Raw genomic sequence first — 22,385 nt, 5'->3', positions numbered from 1 at the left:
ACATGCAGCCCTCCAAATGTTGTTGGACTCCCAACTCCCACAATCCCCAACCAAAATGGTAAATATTTAGGGGAAACTTCATAAAATCATAGAATTGTGGAGTTGGAAGCAATCCCGGTGGTCATCTAGTCCAACCCCCTGCAATGCAGGAACCTCAACTAGACCATACATATAGAAATCTGTTGGGTTAATATCGAATCCCGATTCTGTCTTCTGCGGCACTGCATTCCCACGCGGCATGTGGGTTAGATGCCATGTCTGTCTTTCTCCTTTGGCAATCACTGGTGGCCGACTAAGATGGTCTTCTATGAACAGCGGTGGGCTTAACGGTGTGTCCGCAAGTGACTGCGGAGACCCATTCTGGATCCGCAGCAGGGATAGGTCGGTGGGCCGCAGTGCCAAGTCTCTCCACTAGAGGTCGCTGGCGGAGGTGCTATTGCTGCCGCGGCAGCCCGCGCTCGTTTCCATGGCGATGGCGTCGGGCCTGGCGTCTCCCTCGAAGCCACGATGGAGGAGGCGCTTCCCACCGTCCTGCTGCCCGGCGAAGCCGAAGCGTTGGTGGAGTCGCTAAGGGACTTCCAGCTGAGGGATATCGGAAACTACGGGTACGAGGAGGAGGAGGAAGCCGAGCTGGAGGGAAGGGGTTGTCCATGGGCGATAAGAAATAGTGCCTCGCTCGCGGGGGGAAGGAGCCTCAGAGTCGAGCAGGCCGAAGCAGGGAGGCTGAGCCCCTTTGCGGGGTCCAGGATGGCAGGCTTCACCTGTGGGATTTCTGCCTGTCCCAGCTGTAAATCCCTTATCTCCTGTTATCCTGCTGTTGCCCAATGCAACACTGCCACAGGTGGGGAAATAAAGGCACAGGCAGTGCCAGATTTACCTATAAGCTAAACAAGCTACATATAGTTGGGGGCCCAAAAAGAATTTAAAGGGAAAAACCACTGGATGTACATTTCCAAAATGTAAGATAAAAAACAAGTAAAATAAAACGTACATACAGCAACAGTGTTTTGTGTTATGCAGGCTTCTATGATATAAGTCATGGGCCCCGCCTGCTAGCCTGCTTCCTAAAATATCACTGGTTTGCACATTTCTATATTTAGGGTACTTACATTCTGCATGGACTGGTTGCATGGCAACATGTGCAAATGGCTTTAGATACCTATTAGGTCCATAAATTACCATACAGCATATATTCAACACAAAAAACAACAATTTGTTGTTGACAAAAGTTAGCTTTGGACATATACAGGCCCCATTACCTTCAGTAGCTTAGGGCCTCATCAAACCTAAATCCGGCCCTGGGCACAGGAGCCACATGGACAGCAAGAGATTATTTATCTCTTATATTGCGTTTGTATTTCACATTTCTCTCCAAGGAGCTCAAGGTGGCCTCCATGGTTATCCCCACCTCACTTAACCCCGCACAACAACCCGGCGAGGTAGGTTAGGCTTGACAGAGAGGGTGAGGTCGCCCAGTGAGCTTCAAGGCTGAGTGGGGATTTGAACCCTCTTCCCCCAACACTGTAACCCCTCTGCCACACTGCCTATGTAGAACTGCCACTACACCCTGAAGTGTGAGGCGTTGGGATGGGAGAAGAGGGGAGGCACATGCTATCCATCAGCTGAAGACTGATGCAAGGGAGTGAAAGGATAAGAGGCATTAATTCTGCTCAAGGACACTGGATGCTTTGTGTCCTAAGGGAAGAAGGGGGTCTAGGCTTTTCAACTGCTGGAGGCTTAAAACTAAGACTATTTGAAGGACAATCATTTGAAATATGCTGTTCCAAGGACACAGGATAACAACTGGACAGTGGATAATAGTGGGATAAACAATGAGGGTTGCTTTTTTCTGGGCTGCCTTTTAGTAAACATGTGGAAAGGAGTAGGCTGGGACTTTTATTTCCGTTTCTGAGTTTTATCTGTTGAATATAGATTAGTAGAAATCCTATGAATGATCATGGAAACAGAATCTGAAGTAAAGGATGCCACAAGAGGCACCACATTTTCTGTTTATAATGAAATTAAGAAATGCACCCTGGAGAGTTGTGAATCTCCACAAGTTTCAACTTCAGGTGTGCATGAGGTTCATAGGAGTAGAATGTCTCTGCTGTGGGTCTTAATGGAGCCCAATGTATCCTATCTTTGTATTTGAAATAAATATAGTACTAATATAATCATGCACAGACTGAAAGGATTGGTAACTTGATGTGTCTGGTGTGTGTAAATGGGAGTTTTTCAGGCACCTAATGACTTATAATATGCCAGTTGTTTTTGTCCATGGAGTTTTGTTGGCAGGGATACTGGAGTGGCTTGCCAGTTCCTGCTCCAGGTGGATCACTTTAGTCAAAACTCTCCACTATGACCTGTCCATCTTGGGTGGCCATGCACAGCATAGCTCAGGGGTCCCCAAACTAAGGCCCGGGGACCGGATGTGGCCCAATCGCCTTCTAAATGCGGCCCATGGCGGTCTGGGAATCAGCATGTTTTTACGTGAGTAGAATGTGTCCTTTATTTAAAATGCATCTCTGGGTTATTTGTGGGACCTGTCTGGTGTTTTTACATAGTAGAATGTGTGCTTTTATTTAAAATGCATCTCTGGGTTATTTGTGAGGCATAGGAATTCGTTCATATTTTTTTTTTCAAATATAGTCCAGCCCCACACAAGGTCTGAGGGACAGTGGACCGGCCCCCTGCTGAAAAGTTTGCTTACCCTTGGCATAGCTCATAGCTTCTCTGAGTTATTCAAGCCCCTTCCCCACAACAAGGCAGTGATCCATGAAAGACAAGGCTGTATGACAAGGCTATACAACAAGGCTGTATATTGTCCTCCCTGCTTATTTAACTTATATGCAGAATTCATCATTTGAAAGGCTGGACTGAATGAATCCCAAGCCGGAATTAAGATTGCCGGAAAAAATATCAACAACCTCAGATATGCAGATGACACAACTTTGATGGCAGAAAGGAGAAGGAATTAAATAACCTCTTAATGAGGGTGAAAGAGGAGAGCGCGAAATATGGTCTGAGAGCTCAACATCAAAAAAACTAAGATCATGGCCACTGGTCCCATCACCTCCTGGCAAATAGAAGGGGAAGACATGGAGGCAGTGAGAGATTTTACTTTCTCGGGCTCCATGATCACCTTTGGTTTTGCATGAGATTCCCAAAAAGAGCAGCTGTTTGGCCCTTTCTTCCTCTCTCATTCCATTTCAGCTAAACTCAAATGTTGTTTGACTCCATCCTCCTGCTCTTCCAATACGCATGCATTTCTGGGGGACCTTATAATCATTAATATTACAATGTCAAAACACTCACAACTATATCAAGTAAAAACAGTAGCATTGTTTCTCTTCCTGAATCTGAAGGGCATCACCTTCCAAAGGCAGAAGACAAAAATCTCTGGTCATTAATTTCTGTTCAAGAAATATAATTCTTGACTACCAACAAACAATCATGTAATGAAGGAAGATCATCTAGTATGTATGTATGTATGTATAAATAATATTAGTATCTGTGGACATGGCTAACAGCGTTTCAAATTATGGATGTCATCAAATCAGGTACACTTGTGAAGTATAATCCAGTGCAATAAATGTGAAAAGAATGGCTGACAGCCAGAAGAAAATGTTTGCATGAAGAAATGGGGGACTGGTGCTAACTACTCTCACCCTACTCTCCTAGGTGGATAAGGCAACATGAGCACATTGAGAAGCTTAACATGCAGGCAATACTGAGTGCTTCTGCTGGGCATGAGCAACTCCTTACTGAGCTTCTGGTGAACAATGGCAAGGTATGATGCATTCAACTGTGAACCAATAAGAGAAGCATTGGTATCTGACAGAGTCTATGTTTCCGTGAACAAAGTTGAACTGTGTTTTATTTGGTACTTACGCAAGGCAGTTAATGATTTTGACTATGCACTCTAAGGCCACAATCCTAAGTGAGATTTTTAAAAAAAATAATTATTTAATTTATATCCTGCCCCCTTCCTCCCAAAGGAGCCCAGGGAGGCAAACACATCAACAATTTTAAATGAAAAACAGTCTAAACAACTAAAAATTCTTTTTTTAAAACCAGTTACAGTTAAACTATCTAAGAGCAGTTACAGGTTTAAAATGCTCTAAGAGCTGTTACAGTTAAAAGCATTAGTTCATTCGGTGATCTTATGGTTGCCTGGAATCATATTCTTCAGCAAGCAAATGCCTGGATAAACAGGAATATTTTCAAATTCCTCTTGAAAGTTAATAATAATAGAGAGGGACATATCACTAAGGGGGACATTCCACAAATGGGGAAACCAATAATGACAAGGTCCTGTCATGAGTCATTGACAACTGAGCAGACAACCAATTGTCGAGTCTCAGATGGGACTTAGTGCCAGGTAAATATGTTTTCAACAACCCTGTGAGGTTGGTTAGGCTGAGAGTGAATGACTGGCCCAAGATCACCCAGTGAGCTTCATGGCTGAGTGGGGATTTGAACTGTGGTCTGCCAGGTCCTGGTCCAACACTAATTATTATTATTATTATTATTATTATTATTATTATTATTTATTAGATTTATATATGTCAGGGCAGTTCTAACTGCTACACCACACTGGCTTTCAGTGTTCCATAAGAAAGACTGTGTGCACCTTCTTTCATTGTCACAGGTAAAGGTTTTTTGTCTGCCCTGTGAATAGCAATGTGTAAAGTGAGAGAATTACTTCTGCCTGCAGTAAGCTGTTTGAACATCAGAGAGACATATCACAAGCCCTGAATTTTTCTTGTTTGTTTCAGGCCTTACAGACTTCATATTTAAGCTGGAAATATCTCACTCATTCTGATTATTATTATTTTCCTGTTTAGATCCCAGTTCTGATTGAGGAATTAATCACTGTGGAGATCTGGAAGCATAAGATATTCCCTATACTTTGCAGACTGGAGGATTTCAGACCAAAAAGCACATTTCCCATATACTTAGTGGTAAGTTTTAAAAGGGTTTTAGGTAGAACATTTCATACTACTATGCTACTTACACTGCACAATATATGTAAGAAAGTATCACACAATGATGCTTCAACTAGCTAAATTAGTCTGGCACATCCCAGAATTATCACTATTAGGAGATTATATGTATTATTAATGTACAATAAATTTTAAGCTAAATTTCTGAGAAAGCTAATTATTTCGTTAAAGCTACAGCTTCCAAAACATTAAAACAAATTGTCCCTTTCAAGAGGGTAGCACCTCATTTTAGTACCTATTATCCTGAATACAGAAAATCAGTTTTTATTTCAGTATGTAATACTCTGTTCTGATCATAACAATCCTACAGGCCAAGGTTCAATGTAATCAACTGCAATTTCTATAGATGGTTTTCCTACCACCACACACACACACACATTAAATCTTTTAAATGTGAATCTGATTTGTGACATTGTCCCACAGACTATGTTCTCACATCACTAAGATGACACAAAAGTGGAATTCTATTTCTTACAACATATTCCCTTGTTTTTTGATATTACTATGTCTCCAGCAAGCGGCATTTTGATAATTTATGCTTTATTCTTCCACCTCAGCTGCGTCATGAAGCTTCAATTATTAACCTGTTGGAGACAGTGTTTTTTCACAAGGTAGGCAGCAAATTTAGACTGTTATGAGCAAAGATTATGGACAAAAATATCATAATGATAATTTCGGTCACTGCAAATGAATCATGATAATTCACCAAGTGGAGACTTCTCAGTGTGGTAATATGGTCCAGGGGATAATTGTTGATCTGGGCCTTTTTTATTCCTTCTTATTCCTCTATTACAAATATTTTAGAGTGGAGTAGGATCACCTAGGGCTTCTGCATGAGCTACAAGTAACAATGTCATTGATTTGCCAATCTGTATAATATTTTATGTGACTTCACGGTACAGGCCTGCTGCTCCCCAGATTGGCTGAAGTAACAACATTACAACAGTACAACATTTAGCCCTACTAATCTAAAGTGCAGGCAAGTGCCCCACAGAAACCAGATATTCACCCCAGACTTTTTACTTCATCCCTGGTCAAGTATCCTATCTTTTCCTACCTGACCTATTGTGGAATACCCTTTGACTCTCTACTAGTACATTCTTTCGCTAAACTGTTGCATCAGTGTAATTTAGTCTTCTCTTGCTTTTCACTAAACAACATTTTAGCTCCCAACAGAATAAAGCAGGTGGCTTCTTATTCTAGCTATTAGACATGCATGGTCAGGCAAGAAGGTATATTGGATAAGGACGAAACTCATTTAATCCAGGTACTGGAAATTAGGCCTAACTAGTTTGACAGCTATGTTATTTCAGAGACACACTGTGGATAACTTAACACATATACACTAGAGTGTAACCAAAGCCACTTTTTAAGTGATGAGTTGCCTTCATTTTGGAATATTGTTTCCATTCTTTCTGCAGAATTTAGCATTTCTGTTATTGTGCAGGAAATCTGTGAATCAGCAGAGGATACCATTCTGGACTTGATAGATTACAGCCATAGGAAGCTGACCCTATTAGCAGCTCGAAGTGCCAGTGGGAAGTTCCCAGTTGAGCAAAAGCTTCAGTCAGAGGATCTTGCCAATCCTTCATCGATGCAGGTTGGTAAAAGTTGCAACCTCCCACTTCTAGATGGCCTCTTTGGGTAAAAGAAAAACTTTTTGGTGGGATTCACCTAACCAGCTCCATCAGCGCAGCAGAAACCCAGTGAAAATAATTCTGCTTGTGAAATGGGTTTTCCACCCCTCTCCCTTGCATACCTCTTTCCAGGGGAGGGGGTTCAGAGAACCCCCAGAACAGCTCATGGGAGAGGGGGGATCTTTCCATCTGGCAAGCTGAAATGCTTGCACAAACTGAATGTTCATCATTAGGCAATGTGGAATTCTACCCTTTAATTCCCAAGATGTAAAATTCATGTGGTGCCCTCCACACCATAAAATATTTAATTAAAAAACAGATCATTTGCTACCCTTTGATCTCACAATGTCCTTTCTGAAGTGGCCTGTCTCAGTTTGCATCATGGTAGGACCAGGGGAAAAATAATTTCTGCAAAGCTCTGAAACATTCTGTGTTAGTTTCCATAACCACATCTGCTGTCTGCACTTATTCCCACTACTTTTTCAGAACCAAAAGGCCATGAATCACTGTTCTGAGTAATGAAGCTATTCTAAATAATGAGTTCCCCCTTTACTAGGCATGTGGTAACGTTCTAAGTGAAAATGAGCTGTTTTATTTACTACTTGTGCAAAAAGCTTTCTTCATTGAAGGAATGCAGTTTGTTCTTGTTGAGTTCCCAGCTATCTTCCTCTATCTCCATGCTTCCAGCATCATTGTTTGAATTACACTCTTGTTTTGTGACATGGTAGAGTCTGACCAGTTGTGTCTCACTGTCTAGCATTTTACTAAGCTTGGGAAGATAATGCAGAACACTCAAGAGTTTTACTTGCTGTGGGTTAATAGTCTCTCAGACACTAAGTAAGGAATATGCAATCCTTCCACCAGCTTATCTTGTAGCTGTCATCTCCCTGCAAACTCTTCACCTTCTGATTTTGGACACAGAACTACTGGTACTTCATAAAGTGCCCAGTCCTGGTAAGGCTGTACTCGCTGAAGAGTTGTAAGGAAGCAGGTCCAGCTTGAGATTATGTAGCATAGGTAATAGCTGCATTTCCAGTGCAGTATCATGAAGCCAGACCAGAGAAGAGCTGCAATTAGATACAGGTTCTGCAGAACCCTGGACAGATCAGAGAGTGAAGGCAGCTTGTTCCCACAGGCTCCTAGCTCCCAACCCTTATCCCCCTCCCTTTGTGTTTAGTTACCCATCCTAGGCTCCACCTCAAGGGGTAGAAAGCTTTAAAGACGTAGTTTTCTAACCTCAAACTTAACACTCCAACATTTCTCTCTTGATTCCTGTCTGGTGTATTGCCTGAATGAGGGAGCAGGTACTATGGAGCCGTGTTTCAGAAAGATTGGGGCCAGGGGATGTTATCTCTAGGAATTCTGATGCAGGGAGCTAAGGTTCACTGTTGGGGCCTGGGTCCAGCACCTCTGCAACTTCACCTCTGGCCCAGGTACTGCTTGAGATGATGCCATGAATAAGTGTCATTTGTTGAATATGGAGAGAAACTTTAAAAGGTTCAGATTTCCCCACCAGCACCTGTCAGCATCACTATAGTGTTTGAGCCTTAGATATAGCTCTTTGTTTGAATTTTGCTGCTTCCAGGAACTAAGAAACAAGCTGAGGAGATGGAGTTTGAGATCTCACTGAAAGCGCTTTCCGTGTTCCGTTTCATTACCGGTCTACTAGACAGGTATGTTCAGTTTTCATGGAAAAACTGAGGTAAACACCTGGGAGAAGGGGTAAATATTTTCTCTATTCCCTAGTCTGCTAGTTTCAATTTTGGAAGATTCATTTATGGGTTAGTTCAGGAGTGCCACCTTGGCCCTACAACTGAGGGTGCTCGGGGCCATGAGTGCTATGGCAGCGTGCATGACCCTGGCACCAAAGTTTGTCGGTGCCCAGCCTCTTCATGGGGAATTTTGTAGCCCCAGGGAGTTGGTACCTGTGGGGTTAGTTCATAACTTGTAATATAATGAGAAGCTGAATTTTGTTTTAAGTTGAATATTGACTTAAATTGCTATGAATACAATCACTGAAGTCTTGATGACATCCTTATCTGAATAGGAGTAAACATTTATATATGTTCATTGCGTAGTGCTGTTAATCACTTAAAGTATTACTCACTGAAGTGTTGGAGTATATAGTTTTGCTATAATAAGTACAGTGGTACCCCGCTAGGACAATGCCTCGCAAGACGAAAAAAACTTGCTAGACGAAGGCATTCGTCTAGCGGAAGGCTGCCCCGCAAGACGAAAAAGTCTATGGGGGCTGCCTCGCAAGACGAAAAAATTTCGTCTTTTTTTTTTTTTCGTTTTGCAGAGCGCGGCTGTCATTGCCGCTCCGCAAGACGAAAAACCCGCTAGAACGAAAATTTTCGCAGAACGAATTATTTTCGTCTAGCGGGGCACCACTGTATGGCAATAGGATTTTAGCACTGCTTGCTGGTGTGTATTCTTAACTGCTGATGATTCATTGTAAGCATCCTAGCATGACTACCAACTGAGGTCTTAATTTTTGTCACTTAAATTTTTCATATTAATTTTAGTTTTGTGAATCTTGACGAAAACACTTAGCTGCTCTATTGCATAAAACTGGCATCTTCAATATATCCTTATGTTTTGTCAGTTTGCCAGTGAGTGCTGTGACAAGAATTCTGAATACCCACAACTTTCCATGTCTCTTAGTAGAGTTGGTAGAGCATTCTCCATGGAGCTTCCGTGAAGAAGGTGTGTATTATGGGTTAGGGATTATTTCTATCAAAAAAGAACCACATGACCTTTTGATAATATCCCCTATAGCCTTGGGTATTAAGGGTTCCTCTTGGTTGGGTCCTCTGTTGTTTGTAAATTTAGATTGGAACATCAGGATAGACTAACACTCTTCTCCATAAAACTCAGGGTTCCCCCTTTTATAGCCCTTATGCCCAGTAAATGTATTTGTAGCTTAACATCCATTACAGTGTTACCTCTGGTTAAGAACTTAATTCGTTCTGGAGGTCTGTTCTTAACCTGAAACTGTTCTTAACCTGAAGCACCACTTTAGCTAATGGGGCCTCCTGCTGCTGTTGTGCCGCCAGACCACGATTTCTGTTCTTATCCTGAAGCAAAGTTCTTAACCTGAAGCGTTATTTCTGGATTAGTGGAGTCTGTAACCTGAAGCGCCTGTAACCTGAGGTACTTCTGATGGCTATGTCTTCAACTAATTTTTGCATGATTCATCATTTTTTTTGTAATTAATATATGGTACAGGCTGCACCTCAACCCTTGCTCTCTAACCCAGGGGTCAGCAAACTTTTTCAGCAGGGGGGCCGGTCCCACTGTCCCTCAGACCTTGTGGGGGGCCAGACTATATCTTGGGGGGAAAATATGAACAAATTTCTATGCCCCACAAGTAACCCAGAGATTCATTTTAAATAAAAAGCACACATTCTACTCATGTGAAAACACCAGGCAGGCCCCACAAATAACCCAGAGATGCATTTTAAATAAAAGGACACATTCTACTCATGTAAAAACACGCTGATTCCCGGACCGTCCGCGAGCTGGATTTAGAAGGCGAATGGGCTGCATCCGGGCCCGGGCCTTACTTTGGGGACCCCTGCTCTAACCAGTTGTGGAAATGCAAAACCTATCTTTACCATAGCCCCTCTGTTTTAGTTAGTTAGTTTGTTTGTTTCCTTTTTATTTGACCCTAGCTATCTCTTGTTGTCCCTTCCTGTTCCTGTACTGCTTTTTCTACCTCTAAAAATAAGTAGAACTGTGAAGGACAAATGTGACATTTCACTGAACAAGCTAGGGTGCCTATTCACCCTTGGTGTATCTATGAGCAGGCACCTCAGTCTGTCATTCCAAGAAGCAGACTATCATCTGAATATTCAGCTAACCAGGCAGTAGACCACAGTCATGATAGAAGGAAGCATGTATGTACAAGAGATGTATAAGGATACCACTAGGGCACTGATTTAGAAGAAATGCCATGGTGTACCTGTAGCAGCAAAACTGGATGCCTTCATCTGCCCCAGCTGCAACAAAACATGTCTCTTCTGTATTGGTCTCTGCAGCCACAGCAGGCTCTGTAACTCTCCAACGCTTTGACTTTACTCTTGAACTCTTCCATTGTCTCCTGAGACATACAGATGCAAACAATGGTTAAGGAACATAGTTTTGTAGCTTTAGTTCTGGAAAAGAGAACCCTAATAGAGAGGCTTCTTGCTTTCCTAATAGAGTTCCAGAACCAGAAAAAAACAATAGTCGAATTGTTGTGCCCCTGAAGGACTAAATGAAGGGATAAAGAAACAAACTGGACATAAGTATACAAATTATACACTCCTACCAAACCCCCCCCCCCCTGAAGTTGCAGTCACATTTGCATGAGCAGCTTTTCATCCATCTTGGCCTGGAGATTTTTGCCCTACTAGATCTATATTTATCATATTTAAATGTTACTTGTGATTTTAAAAAATGTCCTTTTCTTTATTATCACCATTTATCATTTTTCCCAGGAAGCTGAAAAAGTATGAGAATGGTGCATGGTATGATGTGCCCTATGAAGACCATGTGAAGATGACTAAGTTGGATGGGCAAGTCTGGATTGCTCTCTATAACCTGCTCCTCAGCTCAGAATGTCAGCGCAAGTACAACTTCAATAATTTTAACAAAGGCCAGCTCCTGAAGGTACAGGAATACAGAGGACACAGATTGCAAGTGCATGATTCTCATAAGGTTTACTCTGGGCATATTTAGATATACTATTCTAGCTTTAACAATGTACCAGGAACCAGGATTAAAATTTATTGATTTTTCATCAGCTAATCCATCACAACTGGGAGTAAAGTAGGCCCTGCAAGCCTTAATTGAGCTAACCGGCAATTAGTTAAAATTTGTCGTCTGTTGACTAATTTATTTAAAATTATCTGTGGGACACTTATTTATTTTGGGAGTGGAATGTTTTTGTTTTAGCATGTTACAGAGAAAGGAAACATTGAAAATGCCCTTTTCTTCTAACAGTATGTGGTAGCTTTTGTTTGATAAATTTAAATTCCTTTCTTATCTAAAATATTGAGAATTTGGTTAAACACAAATTTTGTTACAACACTGCAAATTTTGCTACAACATAAACATTTGTTACAACACTACAGAGAGACTATGTGTATTGGAATTATACATTGGAATTATACTCGGAATTCAATCAGTTATTTGGCCATTTCCATATTTTCCAGAAAGCAGTCAACAAGAAGTGCATTTTGGCCGCAAGACATTACTCATATAAATGAGCTTTGTGCCAATAAGGCACATTCTGTGGCCTTTTACATGTTTTTTGGGGGGATATTGCTTTGTTTTTGTTTTATTATGTATATTGTGTTATCATTTTGTATTTTTTTGTGAACTGCCCTGGTGATCTTTGGATGAAGGGTGGTATACAAATTTAATAATAATAATAATAATAATAATAATAATAATAATAAATCCATCATATTGCATCTGCTGCAACAGAGGATGCAGGGCCACTCCATCCATGTAACTGAGAGACCAGCAACTTTTGGTGCCTTCTCTCCTTGAACATTTCCACCCTGGCTGATCATTAGAAAAACTTGTAACTTAGTTTGTTTATTTCATCCTCCCACATATTTTCCTTCTTTTTAGTGATGTGTAAGTCACTCTCGGAGCCTTTTTAGGCAAAGAGTTGGTTTTTTAAAAATGATAGTCATTGAAGAGTAAGAAGATAAATTTGCTTACGACACTGGTACTACGTTATGTATAGAAATTATATTGGCGTGGGACCTTTAAAGCCCTAAACGGCCTCAGTCCTGTATACCTCCATTCTTCAGTCTACCCCCATCCTTCAGCCTAGACACTGAGATCTAGCTCCAAGGGCCTTCTGGTGGTTCCCTCTCTTCTGCTTAATATGGGAGCTGGAGGGCTACTTGTTTATATCTTTCTCTGCAGAAATTATAATACAGTGGACGCTTGGGTTGCAAAACATGATCCATGCGGGAGGCACGTTTGCAACCCGCAGCGCTATGTCTGCACACGCGCAAGTGTGATATAGTGTTTCTGCGCATGCATGAGCGCTGAAACCCGGAAGTAACCTGTTCCGGTACTTCCGGGTTCAGCACGGTGCGCAACCCGAAAACGCGCAACCTGAAGCAGCAGTAACCTGAGGTATGACTGTAGTCGCAACCGATGGCCTCCTTGCTGTTCCAAGTGTAGCAAATTTTTGCCTCCTTGTATTGTTCTTCCAGTTTTTTGTTGAGCAGTAGAGATTGGGTAATTTGAAATGCACTGTTTTACTTAACCAGCCTCTGAGATCTGAGACAGATCTGAGAGATAAAGTATAGAGGTGTCAGTTGTTCATGCAGATCCTTTTACTTAGCATATGGTTTATTAACTTTTTTAAAAATCTTGTGATCATCTCTGTTTAGCTCCGTGCCTTCCTGACTGATGTCCTCATTGACCAATTCCCCAATCTTCTCGAGCTACAAGATTCCTGAGCCATCTTGCTGTGACAGACCCTGTTCCACCCAAGAAGGACCTCATACTAGAGCAGGTATATCCAAAACCATCTCCTTCCTGCCAACTTTTTTTATTCCTGCACTTCAATTTCCTTCATTATCATTGGATTTTTTAAGGCATTGTAAGGTTCGCGTGATGGTGCTTACGAGTAACGAAGCAGGAACCCAAACAGTCTTTTGGCAGTTTTATTGTGCAAACTATTTACAGTGCAGAGCAATCAAATATCAAAGGCAGATATGAATTAGGAACAGGATTGTTTTAACATCATCAGAATTACAGCATTTGAGCATAGAAATTCCTTAAGCAAGGATATTGATAGTCAGCAGGTAACATTATTCTAAATAGGCAAACATGTAGGAAGTTAATCTTGGAGAAAACCACAGAAAAAGAAAGCATGTGAAGTTACTCCTCAATAATATAAAGGTGTGCAATGGATCCCAGAAAAAGCTGAATCCAGTGTGTTTGTGTCTAAATTCTTAATTATTGAGCAGTTCTAGTCTACTGATTCTCGGGAACATAGGAAGCTACCTTATACTTAGTCACACCCACTGGCCCATTTAGCTCAGTGCTGTCTACACTGATTAGCAGCAGCTCTTCAGGGTTTTCAGGCAGAAAAGCTTTTCCAGCCCTATCCTGGAGATGCTGGGAGTTGAGCCTGTGACCTTCTGCATGCAAAGCAAATGCTCTACCAATGAGCTACAGCCCTGCCCTTCTCTTAGTTTACATTGGTACCAGTAACTGAGAATCGGCATTCTAACAGACTGTGGGGGGGGGGGGAGAGAGAGAGAGAGAGAGAGAGAGAGAGAGAGAGAGAGAGAGACGGGACTGGCAGCTATGCTGTACACACTCTGGCAAGGCAAACTTCCCAATGAGCCATGAACTCACCCACTGTCTTTATGCCAAGCAATGATGAAGAGGCTTGTTTTTTTCCATCTCTCTCTCTCTCCACAGAGCAGTCTTTGACTCTCAGTCCCCGCACTAGTCCATTTTTACTCGATAGGTGCATCAACTCTTTTGAAATATCATCTTTTCCTGTAGAACTGAACTTCATCAAACTTGCCCTTTTGCCAGATTTTTCTTTCATATATGAAAGAAAAATCTTTTCAGGGAACTGACAGATTACAGAAAGTTCATTTTAAGTAAGCTTTAGCCATGTGGCAGATTTTTTTGAAATTACCAGTTCCACATTCTAGGCTCATGCCTCAATATCCACCTTCAACTTATAGTATTTGGGACTTCCTACTGAATCCCTGGAGTGTTCTGGTATTGTATTTTCTGAAGACCTGAACACTACAGATTAGATTATAAATATGTAATTGTCAGTGGGACAGACAGGGTTCACTCCCCTCCAAAATATAACATCAGATACACACACCCAGTTTGATAGCTAAATGGAACAAGTCTGTTTTTTCCATCAATGCTGCTTTTCTAAGCAAAGCTTCCTCATTTCTAGTTCATGTGACCCAACATGCAGAAAACTGATTGCTAGTTGTGCCCTAGCAGTAAAGCTGATTCTAGCATGTGGAAGTAAGGATTTGGGAGATAATCAAACAGAAAGTTTTTTATTAAAAAAAAATAGGCAGAGACAAGCAGGCCAGGAATTGCTCATGCTGTTACGTTAATTCAAATCTGTCTAGAAGAAAGAGGCTGCAGTTTCTTAAAAGAATTATACTGAAATTTCTTCTATTTGGTTTTTGTCCACTGTTACATAAAACTGTTCAATATTCCTTCAAATGTCTCCCCATTCAACTCTATTGTTAGACTTTCCCTTTATCAGTTAAACCTACACAGAAATCCTGCTTTTTTCTTTTATATAAATAGATGCTTATCGCTTCCAAATGTGCTTGCACTCTACTGGAGCTTCAGGAATTATTACCGCTCTCGAATCCCTTGCTTTAGATGGATGTACCTTTCTTTGCTGTCCTAACAGGTTCCTGTAATATGGGAAAACATTGTCAGTAAGAACTCTGGGAAAATGGCAAGCCATTGCAAGCACCAGGTAAACAACATGTTAGCCCTTCAGAGGAGGAACTGAGAAGCCAGGCTTGCAGGTAAAATTTTTACCATGCTCAGATTCATACTATTATGGCGAGTCTTTGTTTTAGCCAGCTGGATGCACAGAATCTGAAAGCCCACATGCTGAATAACAAACATTCAGCTTTCCCAATTCAACTAGGTTTAAGAACCCCCAGAATAAATTTGACTTCCTATATCAAATGAGAAAGTCTTTGGCCTCTTCACACATGAACTTATATACATGTAACATAATGTCATGAGAAAGCGTCCTTTAGATTGAGTGTTCTGTTTGGAGTTGTTCAGAACTTAAAAGGTAAAGGGTAAGGGATCCCTGGATGCTTAAGTCCATTCAAAGACAAGTGTGGGGTACGGCACTCATCTTGCTTTCAGAGCCGAAGGAGCCAGCGTTTCTCCACAGACAGCTTTCCGGTCATGAGGCCAGCATGACTAAACCACTTCTGGCGCAATGGAACACCATGACGGAAGCCAGAGCACACGGAAATGCCACTTACCTTCCTGCCACAGTGGTACCTCTTTATCTACTTGCACTGGTATGCTAGGTTGGCAGAAGCTAGGACAAAGCAACGGGAGCTCACCACCGTTGCTGTGCTGATTCAGAACGTTGACCTTCTGATCGGCAAGCCCAAGAGACTCAGTGTTTAGACCACAGTGCCCCACCATGTCCCTGTTTCAGAACTTACATCCACCTCAGGTGGGTATTCATGGCCTTTGGAGTTGCCAAGCAGGAATTTAGCTGTGCATCATCCAAGGAAACCAAAGCAAAAACAGCTGGAGTTCAAACCTATAAGAGCCTCTTGCATGATAACAGGCCATAGCAGATCATGTGAAACACTTTTGAGTCAGATTTGGGGTTTTTGCCAAAGGGATTTGGCTCGCTGCCACATACTCGCCTTAGAGAACCCAGCACCACATCTAAGTACTGTTGCTCTAGGACTGTGTTATAGTTATCTTTTATATTGCCTTTTCAGTTAGCAGTGTCCAAAGCACGATAAAGCTTTCTTAGAATTAGGAAATGGATTCACAAGTATGATCCATCAAAACTTTCCTAAATTTTATTTCATTTCATTTCTGAACGTGTTTAACTTATTTCTAATTATCTCTAATTTGCTAGTGTCTGAATTCTAGTTCAGTACTCCAGGTGTAAGGAAGTCTTGGGGAAGAGGCTTTTCCATATGTGGCGATGTCAATTGTGTGTCCAGCATGCAGTTGTATGAAGTGTTTATGACACTGTTTTAAATCAAGATTGTGAATCCATTTATCTCATGTTTGCACTAAATTCAACTAGCTATCAGCTACGGTACCTTACAATACCACTCGACATTCCACTGAATGTGTATCAGTCTTGGATGTAAAGACTCTATCCTGTAGCAGATGACTAAGACTAAGTACTGTAACTGTTGGAATTATGTGCTGTTGCTTGAAGGACTTTCTGAAGCTGCTTTCTCTCTTAAATCAGATGGGCAAAAACATACAACCTGGATGTGATGGAAGCCCTGATCCAGAGAAACCCAAGTGTGGGATGTGTGGCTCTGAGGCAGCAAAACGCTGCTCCTCGTTGCCGGAATGAATGGTATTGCAAAAGGTAAGTACACAGTTGCTGTACTATACTGAGCCCTTTTTTGGGTAGCTCATATGTAGGCAAAAGCTTCAGAGATACCCCTCAGTGCAAAAGCCATTAATTTTAAAGCCTGTGTTTTTGAATACTATAGGACACCTTACTGGCTTTTACCTAGACTACAATCTTGCTTTTATGGCTCATTTGCTGTGAAATCTAGTAGTATTTACTAACATTACTGCAACCTGAGCTCTGCAACTTAGTGATTATACTGTTCCATATGAGTCTTTGCATCTTATTTGCATCTTCCTTTGAAAGCATTTTCTTATGCAAAAATACACAGTATTAATCAATCTTAAATCATAGTTCCAAAATTAAATAAACTTTTTTTTTCTTGTAGCCTTGATTAATCTTATTAATAGGAACATTGACTACCTAAACAATCTTTCTTCAGCAGACATTTGATATACCCTCGTGTATAAGCTATTCTGAGATAGTTACTACTCCTACTGAGTCCACAGTACAGACTCTTAACTTCCATTAGAGGAAGATCCCTCCATTGCAGTTCTGTTTTCCTTACCGAAATATATGAAATTATATGAAATATATTTCAGATCCATGCTTCGACGTTCCTCATTTTGTATCCACTCTCTCTCATCTAATAGAGCTTTAACAATAAGACACTCATTAGATTAGGCATATCCTAAATGACATAAGCTAACCATTCCTCACATCTTATAGGGCTGATCATACCTCTTGCAATATACCATAGCAACTCTCATGTGTATCATTCATGCCCATTATAAAGAGGAGTTGTTCAGACTGAGGCTGCCCTTTGCTTTCTTAACTGAGTCAGAAGATACATTTTTCTCGGTGCATATTTCAAGGTTACCCCTCATTGCTCTGACACTTAATTTCCAAACAAGGGTTAGTGGAAAACACAGCTCAGATGAAGAAAATTATGATCGTTATGAATCTGCATTGGATTTCCCCCAGCCGGTTTTGTCCATAAAGCAGAATAGGGGAAGAATTATTATTAATATTAAAACTTGAAATTTATATAGTGCTTTTTCCTAAGAACCTAAAGCACTTTTCATGATATTTTCTTCAAAAATATAGAAAGCAAAAATACACATTGTGCTGGCTACAGAAGATATATAGGGGATAATAGAATTCCTGTTTATCCATATGTGAGTAAGAAAGCACAAATCAGTGTCACACTCTCAAATAGGTGGGTAAAAATCACAAATTGGTGCCCCACTCCAAAGTGAACTTGTTTTACAGTATATAGTTTATACAACACCAATTCCAGTTTCCACTTCTGCATCCAAATCACAGTTTAAAAATAGATTTTTGACCACTGCATGATATAAACAATTACTCGAAGAAAAATACTGATTTAAAACATATACAGTACCACTTTTCTTAAGTACATACTAATATACCCATACAAACAAAATTAAAATAACAAAACACAATAATGAACATTTCAATTTACTAAAATTCCACAAAGGAGATCATAGAAATCAAGAGGCAGTACCTCAAGTAGAATGGCAAGCTGCTAAAGGTATCAGGGAGGCTTCACTCTTGCAGTTAACAAATTTATATATCCATATTCCATTCTGAATCCTGAGCTACCTATTATTATTTTCTAAAATTATTTCTTTTTTCACTCTCTCCTTTGCAGAGAGTGTCAGGTACAGCACTGGCAGAAGCACAAGAAAGCTTGCAACTTGATGGCTGATACCTTGAAGAAAATACAGGAAGATGTACAAGCGCAGGCAACTCCTTCCAAGTAATTCTGATGGGTAGAGGAGTTTGCTCCAGTTCCTCCTTTGACAAATAGGCTAAATTTTAGAGTTTGAGATTAGAAAATATCCTATTAGCAACATACACAGGAAGCCACTTAATGTCAGATTTAACAAACTTTCAGACAAATACAGCCTAGGCTAGAGGAACAAAATTCTCATACACTAGGAGAGATTGCACAAGAAAAGACTGAGCCCACTGAGTAGAGAAACACCCTCTCCCCTATGCCAATTTAATCTTAAAATACCACTGCTGCTTGTCTCCTGGACTGTGAAGGTGATGCATGCATATTGGACTGTTCCTAGTGACAGAGAGCTAGAGTGACTCCCTAGGAATTTGGAAGGACTGAATTTTAGTTGTGCTAGAATTGCTTCTTTACTTTGTCATCTAGAATTTTTAAGTCTATGGAATCATTTTGCATACTGGCTTAGATGAAGAGCCTGCCCAGTCCCATGGCACTGAAATTAACTAGATTCCCTGCTACAGTTAACAGCAGAAATGATGAAGCTGACTCACAATTGTTTTCTTTCCATGAACCAATGCAGTCACTTGATACCTATATACCTGCTTGGAGAATGAAAACCTGAGCCTATTTTTAAGCCTTTATGGAAGATAGTCATTAAACCCAGAAGGCACTCATATTTTTTGGATTGTTTTTCATATGCCATTCTATAATGTTGGACACTCTCCTGATCCGACTTCCCTATGCTGCTTTTCAGAGAGAAGTGAAACAATCTTAAGAGCACAAAATATCTTGTTCAAATTCAAACCATTTTTCAGCACTGTGGAGTGTATAGACACACATTCACACAGAGAGAGAGCATTCTTACAATTTACAAAGTTCCTATTAGATCTCAGTAATTTAAATTTAGTTTTGAAATTATAGCTATATCCTGAATACTTGAATCTCAGTCCAGAGAGTTCATTCTACATCTTGTTCGAAACAACTAAATTTAATTGTTTTGCGAAATAAACATTACATACAAACTGTAGCCCAAGGGCTTCTTTGGATAAAAGCTGCTTCTGAGGGGGTAACGAGAAGCAGCAGATCAGAAGGGGTGCTTGACTATATTACCCTGTTCAAAATCCCTGCCCCCACTTGTAGCTTTCACCTCATGTTTGTAAGGACTGTTATACACATTTTTATAACATGTTGTTTGATCCCAATTTATGTCAATTACTTTAATAGCTGCACTCTGTATGGACCAGGATCCCAGCATTTAGAAATATTTTGATGTCTCAAAATAGCATATGTGTCTTTTGTACTATGGGACAAAAAGAATGGAGAGGGCCAACAGGCAATGTTACCAACTGTCCCATCTGGTTGCTTCAGAAGCATTGAGTGCTAAACCAAGGGAGGAGACAGGGAAAGGATGTGGTTAATTAAACAATTTCAGTTTTGCTGAGCTGCACAGTTTCAGAATTGAGAGTACAACACATGACATCTTTACTGAGAAAGTTTATTCTGTTATTTAATCCTTGTTTTGTTGTTTAAAATTAAACTAATGTCTGCCATGTGAGAACATTTAGGAATGTGATGCTATGTGTAATTGATACCCTCAGGCAAGAAGTCCCATGGGAGTGAATGAAGGTCTTGTTTAAAAGTATCAAGGAAGTCTTGGCTTTGATATTTTCAATATTTAAAGTTATAGTTATCCAAAAGAAATAACTTGCCAAAGAATCCTATCAGTACCCACCATCACTGCTGTGCTTTCCCCTTGGAAACTGATCCTTTTATCCATTTTGCTTATATTCACCAGGGGCTTCAGGGCTAAATTAGACATGATGGAGTAGTTGTGCAAGTGTTTGTGCTGTATGCAAAAGGTGGCTGGAGCCTATTGTTACAGTGTAGGGAGCAGAAATAGCCCCTACCATGTGTTACCTTGCTGCCCTCCACTGCTTTAAACACCTTTGCTTAATCCTGTTCTGATAACCAGAGGTGAGCCATGCAGGAAGAAAATTGCTTCAAGAAGTGGAGCAAAGATAGGTAAGGTGGAAGGGGCTGGGTTTCAAACTTCCTCTGCCCATTCCTTTTTGTGTAAAGAGTGGGTCCAGCCAAACCCTTATATGTGAAATGAGCTGGCATCCGCATAAAATACATGTATCTATTGTATTGTTCATTTGGCAGTTCTTTGGAAAGAGCAATTACACACATACACTGATTGATTAGGGACACCGTCTTAACTCATAGGTTGTGGCTTGCCTCTATCTGCTTGTGTCATGCTTGATCCACAAACATCACAAATATAATTCTAGCACATTGGGTCTACAGATGGATTGTAGTCTGGGAAGGACTGATGTGTTTATAGTTTCAGGTAAGCTGTTGGACTAGATGATATTTTGGGTCATTAACTCTGATTCTGTGCTCTTTGCCCCTGAAGATGAAGACCAGCATCATGGTACAACACACATATGGCAAACAAGTGTTCAAAGTGCTGTTTCATGGTTCCCTGACCCCAGTACCCATTCTGCCTGGTTTTCATTATGTTGCAGTCATCCTGCCTAGAGAATTGTACCTGGGAAAAGAAGGTGAAAGGGTTGTTTTTAAAAAAAATAAAAAATGAAGGCTTATTAGTGACAAGATTGAGCTTGTCAGATGCAGTTTAACATTGGAGGTGAATTACTGGTTTAGCTAAACTTAAAAGAAATACTAAGAATAATGTTTAAATGGCATTTCCAATTTTAGGCCATCCAGTCCAGATAAATAAATGATATGAATTCAGGTATGCTTCTTGATAGTTGGTCTTGTAAGGAAAAATCAAGCTGAAATGACAATAAAGGTTGCTGCTCAAGGCTTATAAAATTATTGCAGCCCTTGTTCTCTGAGAATATACATCTTTTCCACCAGGCACTATGGAAGTTGATGTTCATTGTTCTAATTAGTCATGAGTTCAAGAACCAGACCTATGACCAACATGATAATGTTTTTATTTCAACATTTCTTTGATGTCTTCCAGTGACAAAAATAAACAGGAGCCAGCTGTGTCACAGCTAGCTTTTGCAATAATAATAATATATCTTTATCTCCCACATTTCTAGTACTGTTCTCACCATTAGCTGCCCATAAGTATCCCAGCTGTTCCTGGTTTTAGAAGGCTGCAGTCCTAGACCATCTTAGCTGGGAGTAAGCACTACTGAACTCAGTGAGGCTTACTTCTGAGCACATATGTAAAGTTCTGCATTTTCAATATGCTTTACTTCTTGAGCTAGGCAGGCTATGCACAAGCATTTACTAAACTTAAGGCTTACTTTAGAAATTCCTGACTATCTAATTCTAGATTTTAGTTGAAGTGGGATTATATTTTACTGTAGTGAAGAGCAAAGGAAGTAGTTGACCATTAAACTCCTCCCTGCCTTCATTCTATAATTCAAGACTCGGCTGCTTTTTGTGTGTGGTAAAAATCAAAGTTTATGGAGAAAGTAAAGTTAAAAGAAGGCTGGAAGAACTGCTGTTCCTTCACAAACACACCACACACAACTACATTATTCAGAGAAACAGCAGAGGAGAATGTACTCAACTGGTAATTATAAGGTTTTAGATTTGACCTTGGGGAATTGGCTAATTGTTTTTCCGGGCCTTGGTTTTCTACATTAAAATAATCAGGATAACCACTCATTGTACAATTATGAAACAATCTCTGGTCTTTAGAGGATATCATCTGTGTAAACAACAAGTGCTATTTTCTGGCAAGGAAATATGGATGTACATGATATTATGTATAACATAAATCTATTCCTTTATCAATTTCCGCTTTGCTTCCACATCACATATCCTGCAAACATTTCTTGTTCTAGGAAACTAAGGAATAGCAAATCAGAAGTTATTGTCTTGTAAATGAGCTTTTA

General features: G+C 40.4%; 1 protein-coding gene across 1 annotated transcript; it reads left to right on the top strand.

Moving 5' to 3' along the window:
* The first annotated feature begins 450 nt into the window (after positions 1-450).
* On the top strand, positions 451-20,146 carry ZMYND10 (zinc finger MYND-type containing 10). The gene is given in 16 exon segments (XM_033140608.1): positions 451-605; positions 3,682-3,790; positions 4,848-4,964; positions 5,564-5,617; positions 6,454-6,616; positions 8,229-8,316; positions 9,252-9,352; positions 11,127-11,299; positions 13,048-13,102; positions 13,105-13,172; positions 15,069-15,147; positions 15,150-15,189; positions 16,632-16,669; positions 16,672-16,727; positions 16,729-16,757; positions 18,418-20,146. Coding segments are annotated over 16 exon segments (1,380 nt in total). The 5' UTR covers positions 451-507; the 3' UTR covers positions 18,530-20,146.
* The last annotated feature ends 2,239 nt before the right edge of the window (positions 20,147-22,385 follow it).

Source organism: Lacerta agilis, chromosome 2 (genome assembly GCF_009819535.1).
Source record: "Lacerta agilis isolate rLacAgi1 chromosome 2, rLacAgi1.pri, whole genome shotgun sequence".
Classification (NCBI taxonomy): Eukaryota; Metazoa; Chordata; class Lepidosauria; order Squamata; family Lacertidae; genus Lacerta; species Lacerta agilis.
This window is presented reverse-complemented; position numbering and strand designations above follow the sequence as displayed.